At 40.3% G+C, this 17,171-nt stretch overlaps 1 protein-coding gene across 6 annotated transcripts in view; it reads right to left on the bottom strand.

The window, feature by feature from the left end:
- Nucleotides 1–17,171, bottom strand: part of Dync1i1 (dynein cytoplasmic 1 intermediate chain 1) — a 311,008-nt gene that overhangs the window by 38,524 nt on the left and 255,313 nt on the right. For all 6 annotated transcript variants that reach the window (XM_085683897.2, XM_085683899.2, XM_085683900.2 and 3 more), the window contains 2 exons: nucleotides 15,431–15,564; nucleotides 11,578–11,722 (listed from right to left, as the gene is read on the bottom strand). In XM_085683897.2, coding sequence (XP_085540023.2) covers nucleotides 11,578–11,722; nucleotides 15,431–15,564 — 279 coding nt within the window. The remainder of the gene's footprint in view (nucleotides 1–11,577; nucleotides 11,723–15,430; nucleotides 15,565–17,171) is intronic.

Genomic DNA, 17,171 nt, shown 5'->3' with positions numbered 1-17,171 from the left:
CATACATACACACAATCACACACATATACATACACATATACGCAGACATAATACACACACATTCACACACACATACACATACACACATACATACGCACAATCACACACATATACATACACATATACACAGACATACAATTACATATGCACACTATTGTATGTATGTTGTAGGGATGTTCTGAAATGATAATATAGATTATGAGTGGAGACCCTCTTCAGAGATATTGATTTTGTCACAAACTCAATAAAGACATGCTGTTTTATCAATAGACATTGAGGGTTTGGGGTTAGAAGGAACATTCTTAGAGGGAAGCATGGCCATTCTAATCTATCACCAATCTAGATTAGCATAAAGCACAATGAAGAGAAGAAATGAGAACATACAAGGGTATGCATTCGAGATCATGATGGTGGTCAACAGGCTTCCACACTAAAAAATGGTTCTAACAGTAAAATAACAACACAGGTGAGTTTTTGCTGACCTCTGTTAAAGCAGCACAGGGAGAGGGAGACTGGGGACTCAGATTAGTCAGGCACAAATAGGTTCACAGATGGGCTGAAGGTAAGTGTCACAAGCATAACACTCAAGGATTGACCACGCGCTGAACCCTGCAGGGCAGCTGGGCCTGGCAAAGGAGAACAGGAATTCTGAGGGCGAAGGTGGTCACAAATTTAAACAAAGCCAAGAGTCAAATCAGAGGCTGAAGAAGAGATCAATGCAGAAGAGAAAAAAAAGTCACAGGAGAGGAGAAAGCCAGGGAGGAGAAGCCAGAACCAGAAGGGGTCGAGAAGAGGTCAAGTTGGCCTGAGCAATATCTGTGGCTCTGACTTCTCCCCAAGTCCCTTATCTCTCCTTAATCTCTCAGATTTGATGTTTTACACGTCTCAATGTATTTACATAAAATATATTAAACACAATGCCCCCAGGGACTTGATAGGAACCAGAGACCAGCGCCCAGGGCAGCCATGTTGGGAGAGCGCTCCCCAAAGCTACCTTGGCCATCCTGCTCAGGTCTGAGGTTTGAACTACATAGGCTCCGAGTGGAAAGAAAATGACTGGAAGACAAAGTCTCCAATTGCTAAGTGCCTGCTTGTTCTGCTCAGATGTCCTTATTAAGTCACCTAGAGGGTGACTGGGCCTTCTGGGAGCCCTGATTTTCAGGTTTAGTTAATATCAGCCAGTTTTGATTGGTTCTGTTTATACCTTCCCACTGGTCTCAGCCAAGCAGAAAAAACCCTCACATTGCCCTGTCTTCCTCCAACTCCTCAGGTGGCAATTGTTCGCATAGCTTCCTTTCTGAGATATTTTCATTTTGTGAGACTCTTTGTAATAAAACAGCACATTTCTTTAAAAAAGGTCAAGTTTTTAATCTTTATAGAAGGTCCTAAGTAAGACGAAAGCTGGTGACAACACAGACACTGTCTTGCTTTAGACTCAGGCTTAGTTAGTTCAAGCTAGTGAACCAGGGGTCAGGAGAGAAAGCTATTTCGATCTTCTGCCAGTTCCACAACATTCCTTTCCAGAAACTTCCACAGAGCTGGTGAGTTTCCAGTAGTAAACACAGAGGTTTGGTTTCCCTGGATTTATGGGAAGGCTGGTTACTCCACTTTGGAAGAAAAAAAGGAGAGTTTTTATGGATTAATTGTATTTATTTTTTCCACTACAAAAATTCATTTATTCTTTACAAAGCCCTATAAGAATGAGATAGTTTTCCATTATATATTGTGCAAAGTTGATAAAGTTGTAATTTCTCCTAATGAGTAAATTGTTCTTATTTTATGTTACATATGATGTGGGCAAACTAAAATGAATTGAATACAATACCATTTTGAAAAAAAGAATGTATAATTGTACAGTAAATAATCAAAAAGTTAAATGTGTAGCTTCTGTAAATAGAACTGAATATTGGGATTTCTAAGAATAAAAATCCTTTTATATACTTCTTGAGGACCTACATCAGATGAACATTACCGTTTCCTCCTTGTTATATTTAAATTCCCTTTGGGGTATCAGGATCTGTGGGGTAAGCAAAGGCGCAGCTCTGAAGGATGACAGGAAGTACGAGCTATGGTGATTTGCTGCCACCAGGAAGGGTGAGGAAAGGACTCTTCACTCTGATCTGAAGCTAGAAAGAAATTCCAAGCTGATACAAACATTCAAATGCAGACACACGACTGAAGCAAGCAAGCAAGCAGACAGTCAGCAGAAGGACCCAGTCATGAAATGAGGTCCCACACAGAAACCACCAGAGAAAGTCGCAACCAGTCAATGCGCAGAGCTGTGGAGCCCAGTCCCAGGGAACATGTCTCCACACCCAGTACCCAGAGAACATTGCAGAAGAGGGAGCGAAAGATTTGCAGAGCCAGATGAACAGGGAGTTGGCTCTGAGACTGCGTCTCCTAGAAACATCAGAAGCAACATCCATGAAGTGTCACCAACATGACGACACCAATGGACACATCAAATTGTGTCGAAAAAAGTCCCTGAGACCTCAGCTCTACACCAAAAACTATGAGCAACTGAGCAAGGCTGGGAGCAGGAAAGGTGGTCCTCCCCAGAGAACAGCGCACCAATTGCTTGTCCAGAGCTTAACAGCCAACCTTGAAAACGTACACACAAGTGACATTAGATGGAGTCAGCAGGTTATATTAAGGAATATATAGACATATACTGCAATATACACACACACACACACACATATATATGTATATTTGTGTATCTATATGTCTATATTTGTCTACTATATGTCTATAGTAGACAAATATATACTATACATATACTATATATACACTATACATATATACTATACATATACTATATATGTCTACTATATACTATACATATACTATATATATAAATAGTATACTTTATATTTATATATAAAGTATATATATTATATATATAATATATGATATATATTTTATATATAATACATATATATTATTATAAAGTATATATTTATATATAAAGTATATATTATTATATTTAATATATAGTATGTATATATTTATATATACTATTTATATATATAAGTATATATGTTATATATATATAAGTATAGACATACTATATATGTCTACTATATGTCTATATTTATGTATATACTATACATATGTATATTTATACTTGCAATAACAATTGCTAAAAAGAGGTCATGAATTTGAAGGAGAGTGGGAAGGGATACTATACAGGCGGGCTTGAAAAGAGAAAAGGAGAAATGCAACTAAAAACAATCTCAAAAATAAAAAAAGATAAGGTCACACGGCAATGTATTCATAAAATTGTATAACACCACTGGTATAATGTCAGTCATGTAAGCATTCAATTGAATGTAACTTTGTTGTTGATGATAACCCAGTTTCATCAGAAAATTGATGTATGGTACATTAGAGAGACCGTCTCTAGAGAGATTTAGAAGTGAAGGCCATGAATGGATCAAATACCTACCATGAATGCAGGGGAACCATGAGAGTGTGCACAGCTCTCCCACATTAAATATAGAAGAGTAATGGTGTGTGTTTCGGAGTGAGTGTAGAACCCAAGCACAGCGGATACGAGTTGTTAGCCTGACAGAGTGCTGGGAATACTGGGGAGGAGAGCGGTCCTGGGTGCCCACTGTGACACTGTATGACAAAGCAAAAGACAGCTAGGTCCCATTCTACCAGAAGCTGCTCTCCTTGCCATCTATCGAACGACATCACAGCTTTATTTTGATCCACAGTTTTGAGGTTTCCCTTTCATGATTGGTTGGCCCCATTGTTTTGGGTTTGTTAGTGGGTGAGTAGGGCACCCGTCGTGGATGGACATAGCCAGAAAAATCCGGTGGTCCTATGATAAGAAGCATAAAGGATAAAGGAATTGACTAAAGTTCCACAGTTTCCCTTAGGAAGCTATGGCTGGTGGCTAAGGGCCTCCAAGAGCATCACTGTGTTTAGTAACAATGATGGTAATAACCGTAGCTACCTCTTGCAACACTTTTCGTGTGTTCGACCATGGTCTAAAATCTTCACTTACACTGTCCTGTTTAAGCTTCACACACCAATGAAATAGTGATAGGCGGATAAAGTGCAGGACTAGGAGGTTAACTACTCACCGTGGATTTGCAGCTAGTAAGTCACTAACCCAGGCTTCTGTGCCCTCCCATAGCCTCGTCATCCTGGTTGAGTTCCCTCTTCATTCCCCTTTCCCTACTTCTATCCTTCGCTTGGATGTCACAGGCTCTGAGATACCTCTTCAGGATTCCCCTTTCCATTCCTTCTTCCTGTGAATTGGGTACGTCCCCTATGAACTTCAGTTAGACGGATGCATGGCCCTATTCTTCTCAAGGAGTGATAGTGCGCAAGAGATAGACTTCCAGAATAATCTCTAGAGAGAGAGAGCACTCCTGCTTGGAAGAGGGCTGTAACATTGCAGGGAGTGATTGTCCAGGAGCAAGCATCCTGAATGCAGAGATGCGGGAGCTGCCTACCTCCATCACTGGACCAGTGTTCTAGAGTGAACCCAGAGATGCGGGAGCTGCCTACCTCCATCACTGAACCAGTGTTCTAGAGTGAACCCAGAGATGCGGGAGCTGCCTACCTCCATCACTGGACCAGTGTTCTAGAGAGCACAAAGTTGAGGACACACGTTCTGGGGACTCGGAGCCTTAGGTCCGGTCTCAAGTGGGAATCGCAGTTCTATGCATTGCCCTGGTAAGGCATGTCAGGAGGATGCCATCCTATTCCTAGATGGTTGCCCAGGGATTTTTCAACTTATTATTTTGATACTCTCTTAACTATTTCCTAGATTCTCAAAACCTAATGTCAGTCTTACATTTATAATACATGTATACAGAGTTATGAATTTTATCTTCTCAGAACATTATTAATAAAACATTTTTAGCAATGTATCTTTAACACACATCTTATAGAGAATCCGGGGTTCATTTGTTTACATGTTAAGCCAATGATTTACTAAGTGTTTACCAGACTTTAGGTGTTATGCCAGACACTGGGAATATAAATAGAAAAAACCCCACAAATTTCCCCTCAAGGATCCCATGGTCTCCTAGGGAAGGGAGGACATTATAGTTACAGAATCACTGTGATTCAGCAGACAAAAGCATTTTATCATTGTGGTATATTTACTCATCATAAACATTTATTACAACACATAATCATTTTTAATTAACTCATCAGGAAAGAAATTTTTAAGGAAAAGGTCTTTCCAGATTTTTATTTGAAATAATTTCAAATTATTATTCTTTTCTAGTAACTAAGATGGAAAGCAATCAGTTAAGAGATTCACTTTGTATTTTAACCCTGGCAGAGGCTATACAAATCAGGTTGGCCCTACTGACTTTCACAGCTACTGCCCAGCAGCTGACTTGTTTGTATAAAGTCACCATCTGTCAGTCACTTAGAACACTTCTTCCTCAGACTCTTTCCTTTGTTAAAAAAAAATTAGCAGCCAGAAATGCATTTTAACTACCAGGACAGATTATACAATGTCAGAGTACACTCAGAGAGAGAGGAAGGGATTTCCACCAATCACATGTGCATCATGAGAACGCCAGGCTTTTGTCCAGCACTGACATCAAATACCAGCATGGGAATTAAGTCAGGCCATATAGTAGATCTGTCAGTAGAAGGGAGTTAAGTTTCAGAGCTCAAAAGTCTAGTGCAGAAAGAATTTAGTAGATAGTGTCAATACAAGCAGAAGAAACATAAGCTCTTGGAAGTCCAAGGAAAAGAACCGACCTGGCAAATACATGAACAGTATCAGGAAGCTAAATCCTTAAGTAACTGTACCAAGACCAAAATAAATATTAACCTAATGTTTAATTGGAATCCACTGAAACTTTCCAAGCTGGATGAAATGATAAAAAGTCCAAAGACTCATAACTTGTCTAGCCACTAAGCTAAACAGCAGCACCGGGGAAAAAAATTAGCCCAAACCTCAGCAAACAGAAAAGCAGAGAGGAATAATGAATGTTTTAATCCAGCCAAGAGTGCATACTTTATTCCTGAGCATCAACTCTAGCCTTTTTTGATGGATAGGAAATTTAATATGCTAAGATACAGAAAAGGTAAGGGTTGGTGCTCAACAGAATTTATTCAGGCAATGCTTTTTTTCTTTTTTCTCTTTAAAGGGCCATCAAGCACAGACTTCAAGCATTTCGTTCTACTCCGAGTGCCACCCCACTCTGTGATGCTCCCTGAAAGGCCTCTGGGAAGCACAAGCCAACATTAAAGCAACAAAGTCATCAAAGGAAATGAAATTGGCAAAATGACCAGTGGAACAGACAAGAGGGTCAGGGTGACTTTTGAAGGAGGAGGTCAAGTGGAGGTCGTGGAGACAGACGCTGCAGGTTGTGGGAAAAGGCAGGTGATGGTCAGGACAGGAAGGGGAAACAAAGTGAAGGAAAGGCATTTGTGTTTTACTTTGTTTCAATAAATAGGAGGAAGGGAAGTCGGGTAACCAGAGAAACAGGAAGAGGTGATGCTGATGGGACACAGGGTGACGTCATAGTGGTCTCCACAGGTAGAGAGCATGCCCTGTGTGGGCTCTCCAAACTCTAGTCAAGACACAGCTGACTGCTCTACCATCTATGGAGATCTCCTGTATTTTGTCAATAATATGACTATCATAACAATACCGTTTTCTACACCTACTTACATTTTAATTCATTATCTCCTGGGGTGAAGGTTGTACATTTGTTTCCTTCACTCCTTCATTATAATACCTTGCAAAGAGTTAAAGCAAAATGTAGCACTAGGTGAATTCTTTTGTAAAGGTTATGTTAGTTTCTGTGTTTTAGCCTCAACTGGCCCTCAAGTCTGCATGGTTTGGGCATCCTCCAGAAGAAGGGATCAGATCTCGCATCTCTGAATGTCTGGAATTAACGTCCTTTCTCTCCCTACCATATCTCATTGTGGCTGCACACAGCTCAGCTCTGTCTTGTCCTCTCTACTCTGCACAGTCAGTTGGCTGGACCTACTCACACACCTCACACACCTCCCTTCCACCACCCCCCCCACCAAGAGCCTCTTTCCCACATCACCTAATGTCACATTTCTCCATGTTTCAACCATACACTACTTTTTGTTTGCTTGTTTGTTTGCGAAAGGGTTTCTTTGTGTAATCTTGGTTGTCCTGGAACTTGCTCTGTAGCCCAGGCTGGCCTCAAGATCTGCCTGACTCTGCCTCCTAGTGCTGGGATTAAAGGCTTGCACCAGCACCACCCAGTTCAATGCCCCACTATCAATCAGTATTTTTTTATTGTCTATTTTCTTTAGACCCTAACAGATTCAGACTTCTAAAACAGACTCCTAATGACTGCATTCTTTTAAGATCCAACTTGCCCCACTAGGCTTTGATATCACACAACACTGTGTTTAGATTTAGTTTTCCCAATTATTTGACAAGTACACCAGTCAAGTCATTTAGCCCTCTAATCTCTGTTCTATAAAGGGATATTATCAACTCAGAAACTCATGGTGAAGGCTTAATGGAACAACAATACATTGAAAACATTTAGCACAATGCAGTTTTAGCTCAATATTTGTTGCATGCTGCCTGTGAAAATTAACCTTTCTTGTATCATAAAAATTTTTTAAAATTAAATTTCAATTAATCCTCCCACGGCTAGTCATTATCTATTAAATAAAAATTAATAGCTACTTTCTAGACCTTTGTCTAGACTGCTTTCTCGACTCTCCCTCCCTTGGCTGCATCCTCTCTGGACTCTTACTTTCTAACCTTCAGATAGAAATGTCTGCCGAAGCATGTGTTGACTCAGCTGCCTGGAATGCAGCCTGGCCCTCTGTTTCTGAGGAAAACCACTCCAACAAAGATTCTGCTTCACAGCAAAGTCTTCCCTGACAGCGGTTTAATGATGGAACTTGGTGTGGTCAGGGCTGGGGATGGATGTGTAATGTGTTTTAATCTCAACTCCCTTCAAGTGGTCCTCATTCTGCTAGAATTCCAAGTCTGAGCTTAGCCCCGCCCCATTTCCTCCCTCCTTTGTAGGTTTACACAGGATTTTTAGGGGGGAGGGTGTATAAATTTCTATTACTATGTATTTCCTCTAATTCAGTTACTCACAGTTCCCATCTTTCCAGATGCTTCCAACAATGCTAGGCCTCCCCGTCACTGCAGGGCCTCTCATTCTATAGGAAATGCTTTTTGCTGTGTGGTCAGCCTTCCAATAGGTACTGCCTGCCTCCGTGGGGTCCTCGACTGACATAAGTCTTCCTTTCCTGTCTCAGCTAGAGCTGCTTGCCACTGTGTGTCCTTTCCAAACCGCGAGTGGAAAGGCTTCCTTCGTGCTTTGTGGAGACTGCTTCACTGCTTCTCAGCTCCAGGAAAATCCTGCCTCTACCATTTCTGGCCCCACCTACCTCACTGGAGACATAGTTGCTGCAATCACAGTCTCCCTTTCTGCCCCATTCTAGCCAGTGTTCTCCCATTCCCGAGCCACAGCGTCACAGCATCTTGGCCTTCTGTCTTCATGTTCTTCGTATTTCCAAGGAATGTCTCCTCCACTGGATTTCAGCTATGGACAATCACATCCTTAACGAGTTCTAGAAACTCGAGTGGAGCCAAGCCTCCCTGAAGTACTAAGTCCAGACAGCCTACTTCCCAACAGTGATCTCTCACTCTTGTCTTTCCCAGTTACTTCCTTCGTACCCACTCTCTGATCATCCTTGAACCTCCAATCCCTCACTCCCCTTTCTTTTCCTGGCTGTTTTTATTTCCTTTATGCCTGAATGTATAACACCAATTGCCTCCAGGCGTCTGTCTTTTAGTTTATTTCCATCACATTCTGGCACAACTCCAGTCCAGAACTATAGAAAATAGCCATTATCAGTGCTGGCTTCCTCCAGTCATTAAACCTGGTGGCTTGTACTTATCTCCCACTGTGCTTCCTGTTCCTCTGTTATGACAGAATAGATGCCATTGCTCAAATTTAAAATTCCTTGCCCTTTGTTTGGGTACTGTCTGTGCTGACACGCTGACGATGCTTTCCTCCAGTTTATATTTATGGATTGCATTTTCTTGCTTTACCAGCTCTTCTATAAGGGTAACGCCTACAAAAGTAACAATAATATCAAAAACCAGCCATTGTGGTGCACGCCTGTAATCCTAGTCCTAGTGAGGCTCAGGTCGGAAGCTCAGGAGGTCAAGACTAGTCTGTTATATAGTGTTTATGACGTCACCTTAGGCTATAAGAGACTCCATCTTAAAATTAAATGGTCAAAAGAAATAAAAGAAAGGAAGATCCTTGATTTTTCAGTTCCTTCTCACTTTGCACCCACTCCTTGACATACTGTTATTTGTGCACCTTTAACTGTGGGATAACATATTAGTTTAATAAAGCCCAGAGTGGTCAGAAGCTAGGCATGAAGAATAGGTGGGGCAACCAGACTAAGGAATTCTGGGAAGAGGAAAGGCAGAGATGCAGTTGTCAGCAAGACACAGATAAAGCAAGATGAGAATGCCTTACTGAGAAAAGGTACCAGGCCACATGGCTAAACATAGACAAGAATTATGGGTTAATAACTAGTTGTAAGAGCTAGTTAACAATAAGCCTGAGTTAATATACCAAACAGTTTATGATTAACATAAGCCTCTGTGTGTTTCTTTGTGCTGAACGACTGTGGGACTGGGTGGGACAGACTCTTCCATCTACAACACTCAAAAGAAATTGTATTTTCCCTGAGTACTGATGGCTTATGGGTTGATGAATGCAACAAGCGTATTTTTCATTTAAAAGTTCTTAGAGAAGATTTCAAACATGGCAAACATATACTGATAAATGGACTAGAGTCATGACAATCACTCAGCTTCAATAATTACCCCCACACATTCAATCTCATTTTTCTGTATTCACAAGCTCTCCCTTGCCCAAATGGCTTATTTTGAATCACTGACATCGGTAAGTTTTCTGCATTTGATCTTCACCAAAGGGTTGAGAATCAAAAGATATATTTTATATAAAAAATTTTATATGCATCCCTAAAACATAAAGCCGTGTACATAATTATATCATCATCATTTCTAAAAATTCCTGAATGCCATTAAGTAGTAGTCATATGTCTTTGAAAGCTTCCTAACTATTCAAACAAGCTGTCAGCTTTAACTAAGATCTGTGTAAGAGCCCTATTTTGAAATTATCTGAAAAGTCTCATGTTTGGTTTTATTCTATTTTGTTTTTGATATATAATTTCATTTTACATTTGGTTTCTGTTTGTTTGCTTTCTTTTTGGCTTTGTTGTAGAAATGAAATCCATTGTCCTGTCAATTTCTCCACAGTCTGGCAAAGCTGCCTACGTACCTGTGGTGTTATTTAACATGTGGCATCTGTGTCTCCTTTTGCATCTAATTTCAGAAAGCTGAAGACTGATAAAATTCAGGACTGATTTGGTATGCAAGCCCTCTACAAAAGTGATGTATCTATATCCTAATTACAGATTTTTTCAATTTTCACATATTATCAGCTATAATCATTACTGCAGTCATTGGTAGTTGTAAAAAGCTAAAAAATTCAAATTTGTTTCATATTTCTGCATTGGCTAGAATATGTTGACAAAGAAAAACTGTCACCAATCTTTTTGTAAGCCTGGAGCCCCAGTCTTGTGGAAAAGGTAATACAAATACTTCCCTCTTCCTCTTCCTTACCAATTCTCAAAGCAATGAGCCGACTTGCCTATTCTTTTCCAAAAGTGATGAATAAAAATTTTATGTGGGTTTATTTTCTTCAAAGCACTGCACATTCTTAAAGTATTATCCTTATTGATGTTTTGGCCAGAAGATCTTACTCAGCATGGCTTCTAATCCATTGACAAAATCTCGGTAGCTGGGGACACAAAATTATTTTGTATCCTGCTTCAGAATAGAAATCAGAAAGTTCTGCTGGGTTCCTGATTCTTAAAGTACCTTGTGCTTAGGGGTCACACTTTGTGATCAGAACAGCCTTTGCCATAGGAGTGGTTAAGAAATTTGACTAGCTGCCTCACACCTCTGTGGCCATGCCTTCCCTGCTTCTGCCTCTGGAGCACTGGGAAGAGAGACGTGGGACACTATGGTCTGGTTTGATTTTTTTTCTGTCGCAGTATAAATGATATTTAAAACATAAGTAACATAGGACCATATTCAAACCTCCAAAGACTCAAGAAACCAAAATAGACAAAAAAAAAAACAAACAATAAAATAATGAGAAAACCACACAAACAGTTTTTCCCATAGCTATAAATGTGTGTAAGTAAATGTGACAGACCCCAGAGAGATTAACAGTGAGATTCGTGTTGGCTAACGTCAGCAACATTGCAAGGGAGGACTTTGGATATATCATTATTTGAATCATTTGCATTTTTTTCAATTAGCCTGTTTTCAACTATAACTTAGACATTTACAATAAATATGAACGTTGAAAAGACCTTAACACCGTAATTAACTCCTGGACAGATGGAGCTCCCTACTGTGACAGTGGACTGTCTCAATCTCAATGCCAGGTACAGTTATTCTCTGCAACTCCCCTGTGGGAAACCTTTCCCCCTGTGTATTATGGGACAGTTTCTGTTAGGCATCCTTACCTTTGTGGTCCACAGTTTGACAGTCCAGTCAAATGATGATGTGACAAACAGGTGAGAAAAATCGATGGGCCCCACTGCCATGTGGCAGTTAATTCCTGTCACTGGCCCTTGGTGACCTTCGAAAACCTCACCTATGCCTGCTTTGCTGTGGGAGGAAATATACAGCATTTTAGTGTTCTTTGCAAAGCAGTGATTGATTCCATACAACAGCATCCATCTCTGTTAGAACAACCATACATGGTCTAGAACACAGCATCCATCTCTGTTAGAACAATCATGCATGGTCTAGAACACCGTGTTCATCTCTGTTAGAACAACCATACATGGTCTAGAACACAGCGTCCATCTCTGTTAGAACAATCATGCATGGTCTAGAACACCGTGTTCATCTCTGTTAGAACAACCATACATGGTCTAGAACACAGCGTCCATCTCTGTTAGAACAATCATGCATGGTCTAGAACACAGTGTCCATCTCTGTTAGAACAACCATACATGATCTAGAACACAGTGTTCATCTCCGTTAGAATAGCCATACATGATCTAGAATACCACGTTCATCTCCATTAGAACAGCCGTACATGCTCTAGAACACAGCACCCATCTGTGTTAGAACAACCACACGTGATCTAGAACATAGCAGTCATCTCCGTTAGAACAGCCGTACATGATCTAGAACACAGCGCTCATCTCTGTTAGAATAACCATACATGATCTAGAACACAGCGCTCATCTCTGTTAGAATAACCATACATGATGTAGAACATAGTATTCATCTCTTTTAGAACAACCATACACAATTGAGAACACAAGCATTTCTGTAACAATTTTAAGAGAAAGCCATTTATAATTAAGAAATCTTCAGAATTTAATGAGAAAAATTTATCATTTATCTATGTCTAGTGCTTTTACAGATTTTGTTACTTTTGGGAAGCTTTTGTGCTGAAAAAAAAATGTACTTGACTCTCAGGAGTGTCCTTATTTCTGCTGCTGCAATGCCTGAGATGCGCAGGCCCATTTTGTGCCCTCTACGTTTACTAGCTAGCAATAATTTTGGAATCAATCACTGTTTATTCCTCCAAGGAAATTTCTTAAATTAAGTAAACACATCTAAAAAAATGTAACAACTGATAGAACCTTTGTTACTTCAAAATAATTCCCGTGGTATCAATATAATATGGAAAAACAATGCTTTCATTTAATTGGAAACCGAAGAGAGATTAGAGACTCATTTTGTAAAGGCCATAAGGGAAGTTACCTTACATTTAATGATTCAAAATGTCTAATATTCAGAAAATACTTTATAAATATTTGTTGAATTAAATAACAGAAAGAGAAAACTTAAGCTCCTTAAAAAAGAAAACTTGAGAACTAGGGATGCATGGCTTAAAAAATCATTCTCTGACGTGGATATTTAACTGAGCTGGGATTAGTTCCAGCCTTCTTTATGTAATAATAACCTACATGTAGTCATACACAATTAGGAAACTCTTAGAAAATATACTCACAGTATTATATTTAAAAAATCCATATGCATGAGGCTGACAAATATGGAGGGATTGTGGAATCTCAATATTATGTCACTAAATGCAGAACTGAATCAGATATTAAAATATTTAGGCCCCGAGCACCAATAAATGTCTTTGTCCTGGGTAGACTTTGCATTCGTGAGCAAAGCATTGCTGAGCATCTGCCATGTAACAAGTTAGAGAGCGTGTCCGGTAAAACTGCTAACAGTGCTTCCAACACATGACCAGCAAGCTGGGCCCTGGTGGAGCAGGAGCAGCCGATCTGTGAAGTGGCCCCTGGTGGGGCTTCGCTTGTTCTTAGCAGCATCCTGAAGGGGCTTATGGGGTGCAAAGTGAGGACCTTGCTAAATTTGTGAAATTGGATTTGCAGTTTATGCTAGGTGAAAAATAGAACCCACCCACCTGTCCCCTGTACCCCTAAATGACCCATTTAACAGGATTGCAGAGCCAGGACTTGCTACTTTATGGCCTTACCAAGATGTGCATTTTGTAGTTCTGATGGATGGACCCATGTCAAAAGCAAAATCGAACATTAGTACAAAGATTTGTAGTGTGAATCAGAGACACATTCTTTGGAACAACAATACATACTCTTGTCCTGTTTGCAATAGCCACAAAATAAAAATTTTAATTGACACCCATTTAGTTAGCATCTTCATCAATACACCCTGTTCAGAGGAGGAGCGCAGCAAATGTTTGAGGAAATTGAGGTTTTTTTTTTTTATGTTTGGTGTGTGGGTTTATTCTGGTTTTATTGTTATAGAGATGCTGGACATGGACCCGTGAGACTGAACTTCCCAAGTCATCTTCAAATCCTGTAATCAGGACAAACACTGCGTGTTTAGAAACAGAACCAGTGGGAACATCACAGCTTGTGTTACTAGAGTGGAAAAATTCATGTCGCTGAGCTGAAACAATTCATGATTCCTTGTTAAACCTCAACAGCCTGGGACAAGTGCAAGAGCTAAAAAATCAGTTGGCTGAGAACTATGAAAATTAAAGAGAAATTAAGCATCTGTGTGAATGCAGGGGTTCTTTCTAAGGTGTGAGGCCACCTGTTAGGAGTGGCTGGCATCCACTTTGCTATTCCTGATTTCAGAGGTGTCTGCCAGTGTCTCCTGGGCACTGCACAGCTCTGTGTAATTTCACACTGTTTCAACCCTTCCGACTTGGAGGGAAGATTTTTTGTTTGTTTGTTTGCTTCTGTTTGTTTGTTTTCTTTTTGAGACAGGGTTTCTTTGTGTAACAGTCCTGGCTATCCTGGAACTCATTGTGTAGATCAGGCTGGCCTTGAACTCACAGAGATCCTCCTGACTCTGCCTTCAGAGTGCTGCGTTTAAAGGCATATGCCACCACTGCCCAGTGCCACCACCACTAGCTTGGACCACCAGCTTGGAGGAAAGGTCTTAAGGTACTTCCATCATTAGTTAGATATTGTTAGATAGATTTCTTCATTTCTCATTTAATTTTAGTTCTCCACCTACTAACTATGGGCCAGACACTTAGGCAGGAAACCAAAGATGAAACAGAAATAGTTTAACAAGAGAAATATGGTAGACAAATGACTGATTGAAACAGAATGTGATAGATGATATTCAGATGTATGTGAAAGAATATATAAATAATCAGGGTGATTGGCTATGATTCTCTCTGGCCTAATCTGCTTCCATTGTCTTGATGCTCTTAAACCACAGTTTGCTTTTGTGTCAGTCTTTACTCTCAGCAAGGACACGGTTACCTTGCTCTTTACTGTATTCTCCTGATGGCATCTGACACAGAGTGGGTTCTTAGCAAGTACTCATTGAAAGAACGAATTGACCGAACAAGGTGAAATTCCATAAGCTATAATGAACAAGGTGTGTATTTTTTGTTTGTCTATTTTGTTTTGTTTTTGTTTCTTTGTTCAAAAAAGTCAAGAAGACTTCAATGTGGAACCATGCCGGTGTTGTATGTTCAACGTTGAGGGTTTAGACAATGAAGACAGAAATGCTAGACCAAGTCAAAGGCAGAGGGATTGACTCATGAAGGCACATAGAGATGGGCTGCATGTGTTGTCTCTGAGGTGCACATTATACATGGTTGGAGGTTGATCGTATGTACAAAAAAATGACTGTGATAGGAACAGTGAGTATATTCTAATATACTGTGAAGAAGTCAAGCATGCCCAAAGATTTCTAAGTCACCAGGGCCCCAGACAGATGTGTTTGTTAAGTTAATAGATTTGAAGTCATGCATTGTACTTCTTCAGAAATAAACTATCTTACAAAGTAGATTAGTAATAATCTACATCGTTCCCCAGAAAAAAAAAAAAGCAGAGAAATCACCTTCCATGACGACAAGCTGTGTAGACGGAACCTTCCTCACTGCCAACCACGAAGTTGTTGACGTCCCCCGTTGGGAAAGCCATTCCCGTAACAGCGACAGGCTTGGACTTATTGTACACCAGCTCCATGCTCTCCTACCAAAACACACCGGTGTGGTTACATTTCCATCTGTCAACTCCTCGCCATGCCAAGGATAGCATGGAAAAATCATTTGGCTTAATCATCTGTTTGCTTTTCACACAGCACTACAAAAGACCCCCACTGTGTCCACTGCCCCTGCCATCCAGGCTGTTCCATGTCTCTGGTTTCAGGCCTGCTGGATTTCATCAGCATGTGCCACCGCTTCCCCAGTCAGCCGGAGATGACAGGTGAGAATTTTGAAACTAACGGTGCAGAAACTAAAGTTAATGCTGTAATGATTACACTTGTCAGCTCCAGGCTTTAATAAAACACATAATACCCTTGTATTTACAAACATTTTCACAATCAATTGTTCGTGAGAAAACACGCATATTAATATCAGATGTACAGGCATATTTGTCATATTTGTCACAGAGGGACTGTAGGTCCTCCGTGAACTGAGACCAGAAAACTGTCACTCAGGTCATAGAAACCAGAATCCAACAGGAAGTAGACCCCATGAAAGATAGCAGTCGGCTGTAGAGACTCTGAGCTCACAAAGAAATGTATTTAAGTAAGTGATTAATATAGCACATAGGTCTTTATTATGGTAACTATTTGCTAAATTTAGAGAGTATGTCAAAAGATACATATATATATATGTATATGTATATGCTTTGGGGCTGAAGAGATAGGCTCTCAAGCACTGATTGCTTCTTCCAAAGGACCTGGATTCCATTCCTAGCACCCATGTCAGGAGGCTCACAACTGCCTGTAACTCCAACTCAAGGATGTTTGATGCCTCTGACCTCCATGAACACCTTCACACATGTGGAATACACTCGCACAGACACACACAACTTCAAATAAGTATCTAAGAAAGATATGCTGCTAAATTTAATGACAACAAAGAACAACTATCAAGGATGTCCCTGATTATTCCTGGCTATTTATACCAAGCAGCCTGTTTGGTGTAGCTGAAGCTCATAACAGACTGTTTGTGAAGTTGTACAAAAACTATGATTTTTCTGTGCAATTCAACCAAGCTGTTTTGGCCACAGAGTCCATGATTTGGAAATCCTTGCTGACAGGGTACAGTAACACCAGCCCTGAGACCCAGGTACTGACCATTCATGAGACCAGCACACTGAGAGCATAGCAGCGTGTGGATTGAAGGGCAGGATGCCTTGACAGTCACATGGAAAATAGGAATATCTGATGCTCTGCTTTGTCTCTAAAGTTAGTGGTAAGGAAGGAAATGAATGTTGGTCACTCACTGGGGAGGGAGGTGCTCAGAGAGGGAGTGCAGGGGGAGAGGGACAGGCAACTGTGGGATACCCCACTTATCCCTGCTCTCCATGGGGACAAGACTATGAAATACTCCATCTCTATGCAGAACCAGGCATCTGTGGGCATGCTAACAATAATAAAAAATGGGCTCGCAGCTCCCACATCACTGACTTTACCTAAACAAACACATGTTTAATCAGCAAAATGGGCAATTAAAAATTCTCAAATAGAGGGTTTGCTCTGATATCTGTTTATAATCTCCATGCTCTTAAAAGAAAACAACACATTGCTGAGAATTTTAATACAAAACCATAAACTATCTGCACACAAC

This window comes from Myodes glareolus, chromosome 25 (genome assembly GCF_982192425.1).
Source record: "Myodes glareolus chromosome 25, mMyoGla1.1, whole genome shotgun sequence".
In the NCBI taxonomy this organism is placed as follows: Eukaryota; Metazoa; Chordata; class Mammalia; order Rodentia; family Cricetidae; genus Myodes; species Myodes glareolus.
Note: the sequence above shows the minus strand (reverse complement) of the source record. Positions and strands in the feature narration are given on the sequence as shown.